The sequence below is a fragment of the Ursus americanus genome, chromosome 9 (assembly GCF_024610735.1).
Source record: "Ursus americanus isolate L20-20 chromosome 9, mUrsAme1.1.p, whole genome shotgun sequence".
NCBI lineage: Eukaryota > Metazoa > Chordata > Mammalia > Carnivora > Ursidae > Ursus > Ursus americanus.
In genome coordinates this window covers 41,677,795-41,700,054 of record NC_142135.1, presented here as the reverse complement: position 1 = coordinate 41,700,054, position 22,260 = coordinate 41,677,795, and the positions used below count along the sequence as shown (strand labels likewise).

The window sequence follows — 22,260 nt, the reverse complement described above, 5'->3', positions numbered from 1 at the left end:
TAGAATTTCATCGTAGAGAGTACTGACAACAATAATAATACACAGAGTAAAATTACATATATTAATGATGTAAGTATATATAATTATAACTAAAATCTTGATAACCATAAAATTAAATTTATTGAAAATATAAGTTTTTGATTCAGACCACATAAATCACTGAAATGTTTGAACAATATATACAGTAGCTAGAGAAAAAATAAATTGCAACTTTAAGTATAACTGGTTCTCTTATGTGACATTGTGTTTTATTTTAAGACCTGGTAAAAATCTCAGGATCAGAATGATGTTTCCCATTAAGTAAATTCTTTATAAAAACCTTCAATTCTGGCATTGACTTTGATTTTGAAATGTCATAAAACATTTAGCATTCAACATTTATGCAATCCAGTTTTAGAAAATGAAATGGCATGCATATATCAAGTCTTAAAGTTACCAAATACAGGTACCTTTATCCCTATTGCTGTTTTCTTTGCTTCTGCTTTTAATTTGGTTGCTCGTAAAATAGGTTTGGTTTTTTTATAATCTTGTTTACCTAGAAAGAAATAATTTCAGGCAATGAGCTATGCTTATATATAATTCAAGTTTAACAGCCATCTGAAATGTCAAAGAATGTTTAAATACAGTAAGACTGGGACACAGAGTTGCAAAGTAGCTCCCAGGTTTAGAAACCATAAACTTGTCACCCTAAGGTCAATTTCTCCTCTCAATTTTTTTGCAGGAAGAAGATCTGACAGACATCTTTGATTTGGTGTGCAGTGAAGAGCTAAAAATATAAAAACTTATTTTAGAGAGTAGGATTTTTAAAGACAGTAAACCTTTCGGAAGGATTTAGAAATAAATGGGTAAATGAGTATACATAAGATCCCATTAATAGGTAAGTTAACTTCATCTTCCCATGTGAAGAATAAGAGCTCATTATAAATTTTATTAGGGATATATAAAATACCCAAATAATCAATTTGAGGAATATCCTCAAGTTTTCTGTAAGAAACTAAGGAAGATCTGTAAATACTTAACTTCAGTCACTGAATTCATCAGAAAAATACACATTTACATTGTGTTTGCTCTTTAAATAGAGGACAGAATAAATATGGCTAAATGAAAGATGTAGGAAAGTTACATATAGATATTAGATCCAATCTTCGCTACCACATTTCACAACCAAAGATGAACAAAACTAAGTTAGTTAACATCACCAAATTTCCTTTTTTGTGCACCGTTTGATGAATAATGACTAACAAACCTCAGTTTGTATGTAACCTGTATGTAACTAATGAGTTACATAACCTGTGTAGAAAATAGTTTCGACAGTAACAAAAAACAAAACAAAACAGAACAACAGTAACAAAAACATTGATATAATATACTCTTTCCTTAACCAAAAGAATTAACTAAGAACTGGGTCAATGGGTCTCAAAAACAGTATGTTACTCTGTGGGGGAGTTAGCATAAGACCATGTAATCTCTCTTTTATATTCTTAGTTTGCCTTGTTTCTATCTTACTCCCTTTCCTTCATGACTGGTTCCTTTCCAAATCTTACCTTTCTGTAAATAATACAACTTCTAACTTTAATTTCCACATCTTCCTCACATTGAAATAAATCTGAACACAGTTGATCTATACTATATCATAAAAAGTTAATGTACAATAAAATAGTGTCTTTACTAATGATTCAAAAGTGCCTTTAAAATTCCATATAGATTCTCAGAATTAGAAATGGCAGGGAGAAGGGAGTCAAATGGGTGGGAGTGATGAAGAAATGCTCTATTTGTGTTCATTAGACACATAAAAGTGTTTGTTTGCTGAAAAGATTTTTTTTTTTAAAGAGCCAGTGTATGCTATTTCCTTAACTGCTATCATACAGCAGTCATTCTGGATCTATGAACATGCGGAAGCTTAATAAATATTATTTGATGATAAGGTTTAATGATCCAGAAATGAACCAATTGTAAAAATGTATATCAAATGATCTAAATTTAAATTATGGAATGAACAAACTACAGAAAAATATTACTCTGACCCATTTTAAATTAGCAACATTTAATTTTGCTGAAAAAGCCTTGACAAGTGTTCACTCTGATTTCACATCTCAACAGTCAAACTATTCATGTCATTATTCCTGCTGAGATATAAACAGCTCAGAACAATGAAAATGGTGACACATCAAATGCCTCCACTCAGGGTTACAAAGCGAATTTCTAAGGAGAATCTAAGAGAAATTTGGAAATTATAGATCTGAGGCCAAAAAGTCATTTCTTGTTTTATCTTATATATGCCCTATAATAATCTCTGGGTGCAGTGAGGAAAAATAAATGGAAAAAGGATCGTCTAAACCCAAATGTTTTACATACACATATGCATTATTCTGGATGATGTGTCTGCCATAAAACAGATTCAAATATACCTCAAAGAGTCAAGGTTAAAGTGAGAATTTATCACTCTACTTCACTTGCCATGTAACTTATTGGTTAAATAATACATTCCATTTCAATTCAACTCCTGTATCTCTTAGAGAATAATATCTCTAGATTCATGTTAAAGTTGATATGAACATTTGAAACTGTATTTATAATAAATAGATGGCTTTAAAAATTATTTACACCTGGTACGTCTCCCAACAGTGCATCTGTCAGTAGTTTAGCATTCTGCTTGCTAACTATGATATCCAAAAGTATATACTGAAAAACGAGGCTTCAGTCTACAAAGTGAAAACGTTTACAGGGGCATCTGTTAAGTTCTTTATAACTAAAACTAGATATTTCTATTATACCCAAAGAGGTTTTCAACATTCAAATTTTTTATGGCTTCAAGAACGATACCTTTGCCTACACAATTGTAAAAAATGTAAAATACAGAAGACTTCTGAGTACTTAACTCAGAAATAATACATACATATATATATATAATGCATATATAATAATCTAGATTTTATATGTAAATTGCTTCTTAGACATAGTTGGGTCTGATTTTGGTTATATCAATAATGCAATAACCAAAGTAGCTGTTTGGCAATTGCTCATTACCTTTTATATGAGAAGAAACCTGAAGAATTCAAGCCTATGAAGCTAATCTGGGGCCTCAATTATCTAGTTTTTCTGTTTAACGACAACATCCATCGTATTTCTCTATTTTCATTTCCTATGGTGTAGTTTAAGTAACAAAAGCTTATTTTTTTTTCCATCCCCAACCTTCCTGATTGAGTGATTTATGCTTCCTCTCTCCAATATAATCCTATAATACTACTTTATTATATTTTATTCTTAAATTATCACAATGAAATTGACTTTTTTTTCCTTTTGGTATACAGTTCTATGAATTTTAATGCTCTTGTATAGATTCATGTTACTACTACCATAATCTGGGTACAGAATAGTTTCATCTCAAAAAATGCCCTGTGCTATCCTTTTATATACATGCCTCCTCCCATCCATAATTCCTGACAACAACTGAGCTACTGTCCATTTCTATAGCCGTGTCTTTTCAGTAATATAGCAGTAACATGACAGTGGCTTCTTTGATTCAGCATAAGGCCTTTAAGTTTCACCCAAGTTGTATGAATCACCAATTCATTCTTCTCTGTTGCTGATTCGTATTCCATTATATGAAGGTACCAGAGTTTATTTATCAATTCACTCACTGAAGTGCATTTGGGGTATATCTAGTATTTGGCAAGTACTACAAGAGCTACCTATAAACACAGGTGTATGGGGTTTTATATGAACACAAGTTTTCAATTTATCTCGAGTAGGACTCCTGAGTCATATGGTAAGTATATATTTAACTTTGTAAGAAACTGCCAAACCATTTTCCAGAGTGGCTATATCATTTCATATTCCCACCAGTAATGGATCAGAGTTCTGGTAGCTTTGCATCAGAACTTGTATTAGTATTGTTTCATCTAGATTATCTAATTTTTAACATACAGCTGTTTATAGTATTCCTTTATAATCCATTTTATATACATAAGGTCAATAGTAATGTACCCTGTTTCATTAATGATATTAGTAATCTGAGTGTTCTTTGTTTTTGTTTTTGTTTTTTTAACAGTGTAACTAAAAGATTTTTCAATTGTGTTGATCTTTCTAAACAAACTTTTGGTTTTGTTGATTTTTTTAATTATTTTTCTCTTCTCTATGTTTTTTCCACTTAAACCTTATTATTTCCTTTACTTCTGCTTTGGGTTTAGTTTGCTCTTTTCCTATTTTAACTTGTCTAGGCAGAAAGTTAGGTTATTGATTTGAAATCTTTCCTCTTTATAAACATACTGTTAAACAAGTATAAATTGCCATCTAAGTACTGCTTTAGCAGCATCTCATAAATTAGCAAGGTGAGGAAAAAAGTTACACACAAAAAATATATGTAGACTTCTATTATACTTATCAATGCAGTTACCTTTACTGGTGTTAGTTTTTTGAGTTTTTTGTTGTTGTTTGTTTCTGTATATGGACTTGAGTTATTGTCTTGTGTACTTTCATTCCAACTTCAAGGACTTCCTTTAGTGGATCTTGCAGGGCAGGTGTGCTATTAACAAATTATCTGGTTTTGTTTTTCCAAAAACATCTTAATTTCTCCCTTTTTAAAGAACAGTTGTGCTGGGTATAGAATTCTTGGCTGACCATCTATTGCTTTCAGCACATCATATGTAATATGTTACTTTTCTCTTGCTGCTTTCAACAATCATTCTTTACGCTTTACTTTCAACAGCTTGCCTGTTGATAATGTAGCCCAGTGTGGATCTCTTTGAGTTTATCCTATTTGAAATTTATTGAGGTTCTTGGATAAAAAAATCAAAGTGTTTCATCAAATTAGGGAAGTTTTTGGATATTGTTTTTTCAAATACCCTTTCTGACCCTCTCTCTTCCTCCTCTTATTTTGGAACTATTGTTGTACACAGGTTGGTATGATGGATGGTATCCTACAGGTCATTGTGTCTCTGCTCATTTTTTGTCATTCTTCATTTGTTCTTTTTTCTTCATGTTCCTCAGAAAGTACAATCTCAATTAACTTCTCTTCATTATTCCAGATTCTTCTGTCAGTTCATATCTGCCATGAGGTCCCTCTAGTGAAATTTTATAATTATTGTATTTTATACATTTTATAAATTATTTTTTATTTTATAATTATTTTATAAAATAATTTTATAATTATTGTATTTTTCAACTCCAGAATTTCTATTTGTTTTTTAAAATATACATAATTTACATTTCCATAACAAAGTGCTTTATTTGATGAGGCATCATTCTTATATTTCAATTCTTTAGACATCATTTTCTTTAGTTTTTTGAACATATTTCAAAGGGCTGACTTAAAGTCTCGGTTCAATAAGTCCAAGATAAGACCTTCTTAGAGACAAGTTCTACTATTCTTTTTCTGTGTATGGCACACACTTTGATGATTCTTTGTGCATTTTATAATTCTTGTAGAAACTGGACATATCAAATAATGTAATGTGGCAACCCTGCAAATCATATCTCCCCTATGATGTTGTTGCTGCTGTTTGTTTTTCTTTTGTTGGTTTTATTGTTTGTTTTTTTAATGACTTTTATAGTCTAAGTCTGTAAAGTCTGCATTCTTGTCATATGCAGCCACTTAGCTTCATGTTCATCTAAAGACTGGACAAATATTTTCTTAAATACTTTGAACCAATATCTTTCACCTTTGCTGAGGAGCTGTGTGTTGTGTATGTGGGTGTGGGTGTGTGCATGTGTGTGTCTGTGTTGATATATATTTTCTATGTTCTGAGAAGAGTTTATAGTCCTTCCTTAGCCTTCACTTCCTTGCTAGCTTCCTCAAGGTCAGCAAGAGGCAAGAAATTTTATAGCCTTTTTGGATCTTTATTGGACATGGTATACCACTGCACAGGCTTGTGGCTTTCTAGATTCCCAGAAATCTATGTTGAAGATTTTTAAAGACCCTACAGACATCACATTGCCCAGTTTTTTAATATTTTTAGGACAGCCTCCTACTAGTCCCAACTATTAATACTGCTTCAAGTAGTTGTGATGTTAAAGACTTGCCACTGACTGTCAAATTCTGGGAGAGGGCTCTTCACACAGAGTGAGCGCTAAGTCTAGTCAATTAAGGACAAGTTTTGAGAATGAGGCTTTTCAGTGAGTTACCAGACAGGTCAGATAGGGACAATTCTCTGAGGATGGAGTGTGGCATAGCTCCAAACCCATTCTGCCTTCTCCATTAATTGCAGGATGCTGTTTTTCACAACTACTATAGTTGCAATGATGAGCAGAGAAAGATGGAATTAAAGACCAGTTAAAACCCAACAAAGCTTACTGTTCTTACTGAGATTCAGTTGTTTTTCCTCAAATAAATACTCCTTGGACTTTTTTTTTTAATGTTTTTTTATTATGTTAGTCACCATACAGTACATCCCTGGTTTCCGATGTAAAGCTCAATGCTTCATTAGTTGCGTGTAACACCCAGTGCACCATGCAACACGTGCCCTCCTCACTACCCATCACCAGTCCATCCCATTCCCCCACCACCCCCTCTGAAGCCCTCAGTTTGTTTCTCAGAGTCCATAGTCTCTCATGCTTCATTCCCCCTTCTGATTACCCCCCTTTCTTTATCCCTTTCTTCCCCTACCGATCTTCCTAGTTCTTATGTTCCATAGATGAGAGAAATCATATGATAATTGTCTTTCTCTGCTTGACTTATTTCACTTAGCATTATCTCCTCCAGTGCCGTCCATGTTGCAGCAAATGTTGAGAATTCGTTCTTTCTGATAGCTGAGTAATATTCCATTGTATATATGGACCACAACTTCTTAATCCAGTCATCTGTTGTAGGGCATTTTGGTTCTTTCCACGATTTGGCTATTGTGGACAATGCTGCTATGAACATTGGGGTGCATATGGCCCTTCTCTTCGCTACATCTGTATCTTTAGGGTAAATACCCAGTATTGCAATGGCTGGGTTACTCCTTGGACTTTTGTTAAGAGTTCCTTTAATTTCCACATTTCTGAAAAAGTTGATTTTGACTTTTTTTTTTTTTGCCATTATTCTTATTGCTTTTATAGAGGAGCAGACTTTTGAGATCCTTACTTTTTATTCAAGAAGTACTTCTCCATCTCTTTATTTTTAATGTCATTATATTTGAAGTTATATGCCTATATTTGCGTTATTTTATAAAATTTCAACCTGAAAATCTACTGTCTTTTAATTGGTATGTTTAGATCATTAATATTTAATGAAACCATTAATGCATTTTTATTTAAGTCTACTATTTTATTATTGCCCTCTTTTGTTCCCTTTGATTTGTTCCTGTTTCACTTTTCCTGCCATTTTTTAAATTATTTAAACATTTCTTAGTATTTGATTTAAATTATTATGATTTTGATATATTTTTTAGTATGTTTTAAAAATTGCCCTAGAGATTACAAAATGTATACTTAACTCTTTAGATTCTAATTCAAATCAGTATTTTATTCAATCCCCTATTTTTAGACATAATTTACATTATTTTCAAAATTTTAACATGCACACTGTAATAAATTTCATATTCCAATATGATGAAAATAAGCAGTATAGTGCTTTGTAGAGCTATTTCTACTAGCTGTAGTTTCTATTTTTGACTTTGCTGTGCTTATATTTGAACTTCTGGGACATGTGTCATAGGTTTGGAAAGTTGATGTATACAGTGGACTTCTACTAATTCAGGCCTTTAAATGTCTGCAAGGAAAGAATTATGAAAGTGAACAGACTGCTGTAGCACAGGTGTATATTCCTTAAAAATGCCAGGCAAGACATTGTTGTCCCTATTGGATGTATGTGCTTATTGTAGCTTAACAGTTTTGCAATAAAAGATGAAAGGCACATGCATAGTTAGAAGGATATTATATTCTCGTTACTGAAACTTGAGATTCGTGATAAAAGCTACAACTTATCCTTAGATAATATCTGTGATTTAGTTATGAAATAACATTTCCTACCAGCTTTGTGACTGGCTGAAACTGAAGAATATCCTGAAGTTTCTATCTCTGTACTATTAAAAAGTTACATTATTATTTTTATTCGCGTTAATAGAATTTTCTTTATATTGTGAAACCAAAACAAAGTACAGAAATACATGTAATGTTCAGGATGATACATGATGACAAGTGCCATTCTTAATCCCCAATCTCAATGACCACCATCAAAACAGCCATAATATTCTCTTTAATTCTCTCTAAAATAACTACATATTATAATTTAAACTTATGAGATATATTTATACTAAGTGCCATCTTTGTATGTTTAAATTAAAGTTGTAAAATTAATATTTTAGTAGAAAATTCTATAATATGGGAAACTGCTTTTATGGCCTACTAAGAATACAGATTCTATTATCCATTATGTATAGTTCTTAATAAGGAAAATACATTTAGATAATTACATTATTAAGATTACCAATCCAACAGAAAATTTCCCAAAAATCATGACATTGAGAATTAAAATTCTGTCAAATCAATCTGAGATTCTTAACAAATAGAGAGTGTGTCAATGTGAATTACTCATTACAAAATTCCTTTTCCATGTAAAATTCTAGATCATTCTTGGGGAGAAAGTGAAAAAGTCCTCCCCAAATATGATAATGATGCAGCTAATTAATACACTTAGAACAATAAAATACATTTATTTTTATGTGAATGCATGGATTTACAAGAACTAACATAAGGCAAAAATACACTTAGGATGTGTGAGGTTTAGTATTTATCCCATAATAGATTTTAGCTTTTTTTTTTTTTTTTCCAAAATGAATCTGGATTTAATGCTGAAAAATGGACATTTTAAAATTAAGAAATATTAAAACTTACATTTTCACATTGGAAAATATGTCATAAAATTGCTCTTTGAACTAATATCAGCACTGATTCCCAAATTATTAGTATATGCACATAATTATTGAGTAGAAGGTAAAATCTCTGAAGTAAGGTTATTTTGGCTAGCAAGTAACAAAATATTAATTATTGTCCATCAGGAAACAAGAAAAATATGAGAAAATTTATATAATGGTTTACTATTTTCACCTGCATCCAAAATTTTAATTGCATGAATCATTATTTTTTTAAGGTTAGTAGACAGACTTGCCAGAACCTCAGAATAGTGTGACATTAGAACATATCACTGACTATAAGTTTTCTGTATGTAATTAAGCATAATTGAAAATGTTCCCTTATGGTCATGAGAATTTTTATATTCTGTTTTCTAAACAACTCTTTCATTCATTCATTCAAGATTATTTATTAGGGGATGCCTGGCTGGCTCAGTTAGTAGAGCAAGTGACTCTTGATCTCAGGGTTTTAAGTTCAAGTCCCACACTGGGTGTGGAGATTACTTAAAATCTTAAAACAAATTATTTATTAAGCACTTACCATGTAACAATGTTCAAGGTACTAAATATACAGTAGTGTGAGCAAAAGAGACCAATTGCCTATTGTCCTTGTTAAAAGATAAATAATAAGCAAAAAAAAAAAAATCAGTTTTCTAGGTGATAAAAAGCACTAAAAGAATAGAGTTGGAGAGGGGCAGAAAATAAAAGGGAGAGAAGTACTGCTTCAGATAGAGTGGACAAGGAAGGCTTCCTTGATAATGTCATTTGACATTATTACTTGATGTCACTTGACCAAATACTTAAATGAGTTTAGGGAGGAAGTTATGTAGATATCTGGTAGAAGCAATTCCAAATACTGGGAACATCAAAATGCAAAGACTCAGGAAACATGAACCCCCAGAGGGTGAAAATGTCACTAAAATCTCTCAAGTCAGAAAAAGAGCTTTATAGGTAATAAAATAAAAGTCTGAGAGTGAGGTCAGCATCATGGCAGCATGTGTTGTTCCTTTTTTCCCTACCCTTTCATTTACAACTAATCAGACTCCATAACCAAAGAAAAGTACCTCCACAGCACATACCAGGACACTCAAGAGACCCATCTATTCATGCACCCAAAAGTGGATGGACTGGATAGCAGAGGAGGCAGTGGAGCAAGGGGAGTTACACCAGAAGTGGCAGTTGCAGAGAAGACTGATGCAGGTCTGGCTATGGGCCAGCACAATCTTTCTCGCAAAGAAGGTGGAGGGTGAAGGTGGTAAATGGGGTCTGCCCAGTTTTGCATTTTGCAGCTGGGGAATCCATTGCTCTCTCTTAGAAGGGAAGTAGGCAGACAAAGAGAACTGAAGGGAAGTATCTCCTGCTGTCTGCCTCAGGGTTCTGGCAAAGAATCACCCATATTCCTCTGGGACAACTTCCTCCACAATCATGGAACCCTCTGTAGAGCCGTAGGCTCTACAGCCCCCAAGGGCTAAATACACACGTACCCCCACTCTGTCACCTTTTTTTTTTTTTTAAACGCTTGGACTCCCAACCTTAGTGCGGATCAGCTCTGATAAGAAAAACCAAAAAATTATGCTATACTACCATCTTCTGGAAGGCAAAAGGAAGGCTCCTAATTACCAACCTGTTGAATAATTAAAATCACATTAAACAAAATCTTGCCTAAACAAGAAAGGTGTACACTACTTTTAATGTGGTGGCATATACACTTTTCATCAAAAATGAAAAATCATGATAATATCACTAAAAGAAAATGACAATTTCCCAGCAACTGAACCCAAAGATATGGAACACTGCAATCTAATGGATAAAAGAACTTAAAATAGCTGTTATGAAGACATTCAATGAGCAAAAGAAAACTCAGAAAGGCCATGAAAGGATCTCAGGAATAAAATTAACCAAAAAAAGGAGTACTTTACCAAAAAGATTGAAATTGTAAATAAGAACCAAACAGAAATTCTGGAGGTAAAGAACTCAATTAATGAGATAAATAATGCATTAGAATGCATTGGAAGTAGAGCAGATCAGATGGAAGAGAGAATTCACAAGCTAGAAGACATGCACCTAGAAATGAATCAGGTAGAAGAGGAGAAAGAACTAAGATTTTTAGAAAGTGATGAAATCCTACAAGAGCTATCAGACTCCATTAGAAAAGCCAATGTAAAAATAATGGGTATTCCAGAAGGAGAAGAGTGGGGAGAGGGCAGAGAGTTTAATTAAATAAGTAATAGCTGAGAACTTCCCAAATCCAGGGAAGAAACTGGATATAATTCCATGAAGCTTATAGAATACCTTATTACTCAATGCAAAAAAAAAAAAAAAAAAATTCCAGGACACATTTTATTAAAACTGTCAAAAGTCAATGATAAAGAAAGAATTTTAATGACAGCCAGGGGAGAAAAGACAGTAACCCACAAAGGAATGCTTATTAGACTATGTGTAGATTTCTCAGCAAAAACTCTCCAGGTCAGGAGAGAGTGGAACAATATATGTAAAATATTGAAAGATAAAAACTGCCACCCAAGAATACCCTCTCTGGCAAAGTTATCCTTCACATATAAAGGAGAAATAAAGACTTTACCAGACAATTAAAGCTGAGGAAGTCCATTGCCACTATATCTGCCATACAAGAAATGTTGAAATAAGCACTTCAAGCTGAAAATAAAGGACAGGAGTACACAAAAAGAAGTCAGTCAGAATTAGAATTGGAATCTTTTTAGAATAGGAGCACCTGGGTGACTTAGTTCATTGAGTGTCTGACTCTTGATTTCAGCTCAGGTTATGAGCTCAGGGTCCTGGGATCAGCTTTGCATTGGGGCTCCATGCTCATCAGGGAGTCTACCTGAGGATTCTCTCTCCCTCTTCCTCTGCCCCTCCCCCTGCTCGAGTTCTCTCTCTCTCAGTCTCTCTCCCTGTCAAATACATAAATAAATATTTTTTAAAAATCTTTTAGAATAGTATGTTAAACTCTTAATTATAGCATAAAGGTAAAAGGAAAAGAACATTAAAAATATAGCTACTACAACTTGATAAGAAAATCACAGTGTAAAAAGAGATTATTTGTGTCATCAGAAATATAAAAAGGGAAGAATGAAATGACAGAACCCTTACAGCAAATGAAGATAAATTGCTACCAGCAGAAAAAAAAAACAATTTTATTCATCACATTTTTTATACAAACCTTATAGTAACCACAAAGCAAAAATGTAGAGGAGAGACATGAAACAAAAACAGAGGAGACAAAGCAAATCATCACAGAAAACCACTAACTTAAAAAAACATAAAAAGAAAATAAAAGAAACAATGGAAAGACAGAATAACCAGAAGGCAAAAGATAAAATGACAGTAGTAAATCCTTACCTAGCAATAATCACTCTAAATGTAAAGGGACTGAACTCACCAATCAAAAAGCAGAGTGGCTGAATATGTTAAACACACACACACACACACACACACACACACACACACACACACACAAGTCCCAACTATATGCTGTCTACAGGAGACTGAGCTCTTAAAAACACACATAGGTTCAAAGTGAAAGGGTGGAAAATTATATTCCAAGCAAATAGAAACCTAAAGAAAGTAGGTGTAGCCATACTTACATCAGACAAAATATACTTCAAGACAAAAAAGGTATGAAGATACAAAGAAGGTCATTATATGGTAATAAAGAGACCAGTACCTCAGGAAGATATAAGAGCTGTAAATGTTATTTTCCTAACATCCGAGCACCAAGATATATTATTAAGTAAATAATAACAGATCTTAAAGGAGAAATAGATGATAATAATGATTGCAGGGGACTTCAATACCTCATTATACAGCAATGTATAGATCACCCATACAGAAAATCAACAAAGAAACTTTGCAATGAACCACGCTTTACAACAAATGGACTTAATAGACATATACAGAACATTCTATCCAACAGTGCCAAAATAAACATCTTTTCAGGTGCACATGGAACATTCTCCAGCATAGGTCATATGATAAGTCACAAAACAAATCTTAGCAAATTTAAAAAGACAGAAATAATACCAACTATCTTCACTGATCACAATGGAATGAAACTAGAAATCAACAATAAAAGGAAAGTGAGAAAATCTATAAATATGTGGAAACTAAACAATACACTTCTAAACAAATACTGGGTCAAAAAAGGAATCAAAAGGAAATTAAAAATAAAAACTAAAACAAAAATAATATGGAAAAACAATACACCAAAATAGTCACATAGTGTGTCAAATCAAATAGTGTGGGTTGTGGCAAAACAGTTCTGAGAGGAAAGCTTGTAACAGCAAATATATATATATATATAAAGAAATTAGAAAGATCTCAAATGAACAGCCTAACTTTACACCACAAGAAATTAGAAAAAAAAGAACAAATAAAGCCTAAAGTTAGCAGAAGGAAGGAAATAATAAGAACCAGAGAAGAAATAAATGAAACAGAGGCCAGAAAAACAATAGAAAAGATCAATGAAACTAAAACCTGATTCTTTGGAAAGATAAACAAAATCGACATAACCTTTAGCTAGACTAAGAAAAAAAAAAGAAGATTCAAATAAGTAAAATTAGAAATGGAAGAGGAGACCTTAAACTGATACTACAGAAATATGAAGGAGACCTCTATGAACAATTATTTGCCAACAAGTTACTTAACCTAGAAGAAACGGATACATTTCAACAAACACACAACTTACCAAGACTAACTCAGGAAGAAATAGAAAATATGAACAAACTAATGAATAAAGAGGTTGAATCAGTAATCTAAAAACTCCCAACACTGAAATCTCAAAGACCAGACAGCTTCACTTGAAAATTCCACTGAACATTTAAAGAATCAACACCAATCCTCTTCAAACTCTTTCACACTCTTCCCAATTCATTCTATGAAGCCAGCATTACTTAGATACCAAAACTAAATAAGGATACCACAGTAAAAGAAAATTATAGAACATCCCCAATGAATATAGATGCAAAAATTCTTAACAACGTATTGACAAACTGATTTCAAGAATTCATTAAAATAATTATACACTATGGCCAAATGGGACTTATCCCTGGGATGCAAGGATGGTTCAATATATGCAAATCAATAAACATAATACATCACATCCATAAAATTAATGATAAAAATCATATGATCACCTCAATAGATGCAGAAAAAGCATTTGACAAAATATAACACTTTGATGATAAAAATCCTTAAAAGATTAGATATAGAAGGAACATACTTCAACATAATAAAGGACATATGTGACAAACCTACAGCTAAGATTATACTTAATGGAGAAAAATTGAAGGCATTTCCTCTAAGATTAGGAATAAGACAAGGATGCCTATTCTCACCATTCCTATTCAATATAGTATTGGAAGTAATTAGGCATGACAGAGAAATAAAAGACATCCAAATCAGGAAAGGAAAAAGTAAACTCTCTATTTGTTGATGATACAACCTTATATGTAAAATCAACAAACTTCAGTAAAATGGCGGGATACAAAATCAACATACAGAAATCAATTGCATATCTTTACACTAATTATGATGCATCTGAAAAAAAGAAAACTATCGCCATCTAATTCACAATAGCATTGAAACAATAAAATACTTAGGAAATACATTGAAGCAAAGAAGTAAAATATCTATACAATGAAAATTACAAGATTTGGCTGAAAGAAACAAATGGAAAGACATCCCATGCATGGATCAGAAGAATTAATATTCTTAAAACGGCCATACTACTTAATGCCATCTACAGATTTAATGCAATCCTCATCAAAATACCAAAGGCATTCTTCACAGAAATAGAAGAAAAAAGTCCTAAAATTTGTGTGGAACTACAAAAGACCCTAAATAGTTAAAGCAGTCCTGAGAAAAATGAACAAAGCCAGAGGTATCATGCTTCCCAATTTCAAATCATAGTATAAAGCCATAGTAATAAAAACAGTATGGTACTGGCACGAAAGCAGACATATCAAGGAATGAAACAGAATAGAGAGCTCAGAATTAAATCTCAGTATATATAGTCAACTAGTATTTGATAAGGGAGCCAGGAATACCCAACAGGGAAAGGATAGTTTCTTCAATAAATGGTGTTGCGAAAACTGGAGAGACACATGCAGAACAATTAAACTGGACCCCTATCTAACACCACTCACAAAAATTAACTCAAAATGGATCAAAGACTTAAACATAAGACTTGATACTATAAAACTTTAGAAGAAAACATAGGAAGATAATTGTCAATATTGGTCTTCACAATGACTTTTTTTAACATGATACCAAAACACAAACAACAAAAGCAAAAATCAACAAATGGGTCTATATTAAAGTGAAGAGCTTCTGCACAGGGGTACCTGAGTGGCTCAGTCGGTTAAGCATCTGCCTTTGGCTCAGGTCATGATCCCAGCGTCCTGGGACCGAGCCCCACATTGGCCTTCCCACTCAGCAAGGAGGCTGTTTCTCCCTCTTTCTCTGCCTGCTGCTCCCCCTACTTGTGCTCCTCTCTCTCTCTGTCAAATAAGTAAATAAAATATTTTTTTTAAAAAAGCTTCTGGACAGCAAAAGAAACAAAATAAAATGACAAACTATAGAGCAGGAGAAAATTTTTGCAAACCATGTATTGGATAATGGGTTAATTCCAAAATATATGAAGAACGCAGCCAACTTAATAACAAAAAAACCCCCAAAAAATCCAGTAAAAAATGGGCAAAACTAAATAAAATTTTTTCCAAAGAGAACATCAAAATGGCCAACAGACACACAAAAAGATGCTCAACATCACTAATCAGGGAAATGCAAATCAAAACAACTATGAGATCTCATCACCTCATGCTTGTTAGAATGGCTATCACCAGAAAGACAAGAGACAACAGGTGCTGGCAAGAAAGTGGTGAAGGGAATTAAGAGTACTCTCATTTCGATGAGCACTGAGTAATATATGGAATTGTTGAATCAATACTATACACCTGAAATTATTATAACCCTGTATATTAATTACACCGGAGTAAAAATTTTAAAAAAGAATGTGGTGAAAAGAGAACCCTGAAACATTTTTGGTGAGAATGTAAATTGGTCCAACCACTATTAAAAACAATATGGAGGGTTCTCAAAAAATTTAAAAAAAGATGTACCACATAATCCAGTAATTCCTTTTCTGGTTACACACCCAAAAGTAATGAAATCATGATTTCAATGAGATAGGCACATTCCCATGTTTATCAGAGCATTAGTCACAATAGCCAAGATGTGAAAACATCCTGAATGTCCATCAATGGATAAATGAATTTAAAAAGATGTGGTAAATACACACAATGGAATATTGTTCAGCTTGGAGAAAGAAGGATATCTTCCCATTTACTATAACATGGATGGGCCTTGAGAACATTATGCTAAACCAAGTAACTCAAATAGAAAAGACAAAGACTGTATGATATCACTTATATGTGGAATCTAAAAAAGTTAAACCTGTTTTAAAAAAACAGTAAAATTGTAGTTACCAGGGGATAAGTGGAGGAGAGGGAGAGGAGTGATGGTGTTTAAGGGTATAAACTTGTAATAAGTAATAAATAAGCCATAGAGAGCTAAAGCACAGTATAATGAATATAGACAAAAATGTTACACTTTAATTATGTAAAGTGATAAATTTTGTTACATGAGCAATCATAATACAAAATGTAATAAAGTAATACATCATATACCTTAAACTCATACAATGTTACATGCCAAATTTATTCAATTAAAAAAACAAAATAGAGTAAATTTAAAATTAAAAAGTTCAATTCCTGATTGTAGACTCAAAGGGCCAGAACACACCCTATGAACATTGACAGTTTCTGGGTGTATGGGTTAAAATGATAGGCAGGATCTTCAGCTTGGCTCCCTGACATGTGCTGTGAGTTATTTTGAAAGTAAAAGTGAGGTAGAAATATTACTCCCCTTCTTACTAAAATGGTAAATCAAAGGGAATGTACATTCCTGGAGAAGTTTCAAAGATTCACTGTATCATCAAAATATACAGTCACACTGTTTATTTCCATAGACCTATTTATTTTCTTACTGCAGCTAGTTGGTCTTGAGAGACTAACTGAGCAATATTAAATTCAAACTTATGGTAGAATTTTCTTATTGTTCTTACAGTAGCAGAATATAAAAGTCCTTCACACATGGTCACAAATAGCTCATTATTCTAGACAATGCTTTTTTCCTAGGTTCTGATCACAGGTACAAGAAACTATCTGCCTTTACTGGAACAGGACAGCAGTATACTTATAGTCCTGCTCAAGAACTAGAACAACTGTCTATCTCAGTGCTATGGTCTCATTCCCAGAGAATTAACTGCCTTACTACTACACAATATATCACAATAACAATGATATGATGTAAACCTTGGAGAAGACCTAACAACTGCCTGAGATGCCTCATTCAAATACATGCATAAGAGGGAGAAGAGAGAACATTCTGTTAAATACAGAAACTAGCTACCCAAATCTGATTCATGGAGGTCCATTGATTTAGAGCATGTCAGGATGGTTTCTAAGAAGAAAAGTCCAACTTGCTGTAGTTCATGCTATATCTACCATTAAGAAAGGGACATAGGTCTAACTTACCAGCATTTGATAACATTCTTCTATGATCTATGATCCAGCATTCTTCCACTAGGTATATATTACAGAAAAACTCTTGTATATATGACCAAAGAACATACACATCCAAAAATTTGCAATTAATCCTTTTAATAACATTCATAGAAAAAAAGAAACTGAGAATGATCCAATGTCAAAACCAGGAGAATAGAAAAATACTGGAATATATGTACAATAAAATGCTAGAAAGCATAAAACATGAGAAAACTATTATCAAATTTCATCAGTAAGAATAAAACTCTAAAACATGATGTTCTTTTAGAAGCAAATTACATAACAATATATATGGTATGATTTCATTTATATAAAATTAAAAAACAAACTAATATATTGTTCAACACGTATCATGAACAGAATTTTACAAAATCAAGATAGTGGTTTATCTCTCAGAGGCTTAGACAGTGTTGCAATTCAGAAGGGGCATAAAAAGGGGTCTAAGGTACTGGTATATGTCTAATTTTTAACCTGGATGATGGATACTTGGTTGCCCATGTTATAATTGTGTTTTTAAAATCCGCATACATATTTTATACATGTAGAGAACCTGAAAAGCTGCTAGGTTGAGTGGGGCATGGGACAATAAAAGGTTCTCCAGTAGATTGCTGTGCAAGCCATTCTACCTCTTAGAGCTTATGACATGGCAGAATAAATGAAGCTTGAAGTGCTTTTAGCTGTGACATAGAAATAAGCCTTTAGCGGGTCCCCCCAAAAAGAAGTGGCAGTCTCTAGGGTTTTGGAATAGCGCCATACATCCCTCAGCAGGTAACAGCTGCTAAGAAACAACTCCTGGATTGCTACCAAGCTCTGATGGAGACTGACTACCTGGTCATAAGACACAGGGACCATCTGGCCAGAGCTACCAGTTATGAATTGGAGGTTATCTAATTCAACAAACCATAAAATTGGGTGTACCATTTTAGCAGTTAAAAAAATGTTTATAGATGGCTCTTTATAACATGCTGACACCAGCTGGAAGTAGACTGCTATCCTTGGAGATGGCCCTAAAACACAACCTATAAAGGAAATCCTTCCAGTGGCCAAAGTTTGAGTAGTACACTTTGTTGTGCACTTTACTTAAGAGAAGAGGTAACTTAAGAAAGGCACAATATTAGTTTTCCTGAACTGGATACCGAGTCTGCCACCTGGTCAGTTTGGATTATTTATGCCTATAAGTAAACAGGCAACACAGAGAATCACAGTATCAGCTGGGGTAATAGATGCTGGTTATCAAAGATAAAATGATTTGTTAACACACAGCAAAGGCCAAAAAAATTACAGAAAGATATTAGGGAACTCCTGGGGTAATCTCATGTACTATTTTGATCAATAATAAAATTTCATGAAATTTCTACATAACTTTATAAATAGAAGAATCACTTAGAACCTTCAGGAATAAAGATGTGGGTTATGCACTAAAGACAAAGGGCTCATCAAACTAAGATGCTTGCTAGGGACAAGATCCAGAATGAATTTTGGAGGGAGGAGGTCATAAATTACAACTACTACAACTAGCTAAAGAACTGAGAATGGTAACCTGAACTTTTATTTCTTTGTTCATCCTCTCTATACAACCAGTTTCTCTGTAAGATTGGCATTACCAAAATTTTAAAAATATTTCTTCCTCTTCCTTAGGCTGAATCACAATAAAATATATATATATTATATATATTATTGAAGATCCTCGACTTAGAGAACAGTAGTCCCAGGCGTGGTTGGAAAATATGTAGGTAGTTGTAGAATATCTTTTTAGATCCTTTCAAGATTATTTTAATGATAAAGGGCAGAAATCCAGCCTGGAATAATGTGAAAATAAAATGGGTGGAGGGAGAAGGAGAGAAGAAGAGAAAGAAAGAGAGAGGGAGAGAGCAAGAGATTAACTGATTTTTTACTTATTCCAGGAGATAAGAGAAGAATGAGTTCAGTTGGGGATTGACTTGAAACTCTGAAGGACTTTCCACCACCAGTTTGTATTTCTTGTCTCACTCTAGAATCATGGCTATTTCCTGCTCTGGTTCACGTTCTTATAAAATGAAGAGCAAAGTGGAATGGATACTTTACCTTGGGATCATTTTAATCATTCTTAAACTCAAAAAAATTATCAAGTTTCTTCCAATTACAGAAGAGTAAGATTCACCTAATAATATGAGTCTAGTTCCCAATTGCAGCAACTTTAACAAATCAAACTAGCCTATCTCTGATTTCTCCTGTTAAATATAGATTGAAAATATATACTTGAAAACTAATGGTACATAATCAACAGAATTTCTGCTCCAAGTCTTAAACAGGGGTTATGAGTATCAAGTAAAAGCAAAATCATAACTAAAAAGTAAACATTGATGCAAAAGAATTACACCTGGATTTTTTGATAGCTAAGATGATTTCACACATATTCACAATTTTTATTTATATATACTTTGCAGACAATCTGTGTAGTATCTGCTTTTAAAACAGAATAATTTAAGAAGGCATTTTCAGCTATAATTTCTAATCAGTAGATATTATCTGTGTTAAAGTTTCCTTTCTTATTCAGTATGTTAAAATATATTTAACTCTAGCATGGGCACTGTTTCTATAAAAAATCACAAGTAGATACAAAAACATATTTAATAAAAATAATAAATATTCTGATACTGTAATATTGTCATATACTTTTCCTCATATTACACTAATTTAGAAAAGAATAGAATAATTTATATGCTCTATTTAATTTGACATAAAAACTTATTTTATGTCATAAATTATTTCATATTTAAAGACATGGTTTTAATTATGCCATAGTTTCACCAAGTTTTCTTACTTTAATGAAAGAATAGATTACTTAACTGCTTTTGGCTTTTTGCTTTTCAATTCCTTTACTTTGTCCAGAAGCAAGACTGCATCTTTGCCCTTGTTGATATTGCTGTCTAAGCTCATTATCATGTGAATATCTGGTTATTGTTTTATAAATGTTCATTTTTCAGAAGCTCGCTGTTTTTTTCTTTCTCAACAGTCGACATTACACTAGCCACACTCATTATCATCATGTGGCAGTACTGCTCTTCCTCTGCCTTTGCTGCTTTAAAAATTAATGCACTGTTATTTTCTGAATACTGCATAAGCTGCTTATGAGTACATTATGCTATCAAGCAAGCACATGCAGAAAAGCTTCCTAAACTGTTATTCTTTCAATGAAAATACAGCTGGTTCTGCTTCAAAGGCACATCTTTTCACCTGCAAATGGACTTGCTCCTACACTTATTCCTCAATTCATTGTCTTTTATTTGTGTCTGGAAATCTTTAATTGCCTTTAATTAGAAAAAAGTAAATTCAGTGCTTTAATCTTGCAAATACATTCAATCATAATTCTGTCTGGGATGAATACCAAGTTCTATTCACTGTCTGATCTCTATAACAAAGATATATAATTTATTGTCCATTTATAGAGACCACACCAATTAAGATACAATAGAAAAGCAAAGAGATAAGAGTCAAAATATTTGAAAAGAAAAATTTGCAATCTAAATTTAATTACTCAAACGAATTATTGGAAGATGAGTTATTTACAGCATGCCAAAAATACTGACAAATAATAATATTTGTTAATCAAAGTAAAGACTTATATTTCCTTCAACATTTTTAGAATAATTTCTCATCAACTGCTTCAAATCCCTCCCCTCTTCTTCGAAAAGCAAAACACTATTTGAAATCTTACTTTTCTCATCTTACCATATGGTATTACCATACCATATTACTTGTATTACATATAAAAGAGCAATATAATTTGGCATATAAAGTAATTTCCCTACCATATGAACACAAATTTTAGTTACAATATTATAAACTACAAATAACTGTGGAAAGCTCATTATAAAAGCAAGGGTCTATAGTCTCTCCTATGGAATCCTATAGCAAACTCCAGTAACTATGTCAACAAACAATTGATCAGCATTTTGATAGCTACAAGAAGAATAAAATCAGAAATGGCATGATCACAGGCAAAAAAATAATCTAAATGTTAATCAAGTTGATTAAAAACTTACTGCAAAACCAGAAACACAATAAAATACAGATAAAGAATAAAAAAATACAGATCCAGTGGATTATCACTGGCATAGTACACCTTTATATTTAGCCAGTCATACAAAATGATGTAAAATTTGCAAAAAGTATTTTTCTCAAAATTATTTAGGGATATTTGAACTAAGGAGAGGAAATAGGTAAATTAATCCTTAAAAATAAAAACTCATGCAAACCTTAAAAATTGTGTTAGAAAGGCAACTCAAACCAATTTTTTTAAACACTTGGACAAAACAGCTTGATACTAATCATATATTACAGAGGACCCACCATCATTTAATATCACGTTAAGTACTCAGAAACAAGTACTATGCTTTGGGTTGCTAGAAAGATAAACCAGCAAGTTGTTCATAAGACACCAATTAATTTCTCAGAAAATCATACTAAAAATGCTGACCAAGTAACAACTTAGATATGGAGAGAAATTAAGTTGAATAGAAGATATCATCATAAAGCATATCAAACTTTAGTTTGCACCTAGTCAAAACAAGGAAAGAGTTTTTTTAGTAACTGCTATGTGTAATGTATCCTTGGGGATACAAAGATGCAAATCAATAGAAAACATCAAAAAGTACCATAGGGAAGATAAAACATAAACTTGCAGAAAAACTAAATAACATCATATTTCAGTAAGTTTTCAAGTTAAAAATACTCATTATTTCAAGCGATATAATAGAACACTTAAGACTAATATGCACAGAGTAGATTAAACAAAGACTATA

General features: G+C 32.6%; 1 protein-coding gene across 11 annotated transcripts in view; it reads right to left on the bottom strand.

Moving 5' to 3' along the window:
- TRIQK (triple QxxK/R motif containing) overlaps positions 1 to 22,260 on the bottom strand; it is an 85,141-nt gene that overhangs the window by 7,967 nt on the left and 54,914 nt on the right. For all 11 annotated transcript variants that reach the window (XM_087864743.1, XM_045805980.2, XM_087864745.1 and 8 more), the window contains one exon: positions 450 to 535. In XM_087864743.1, coding sequence (XP_087720869.1) covers positions 450 to 535 — 86 coding nt within the window. The remainder of the gene's footprint in view (positions 1 to 449; positions 536 to 22,260) is intronic.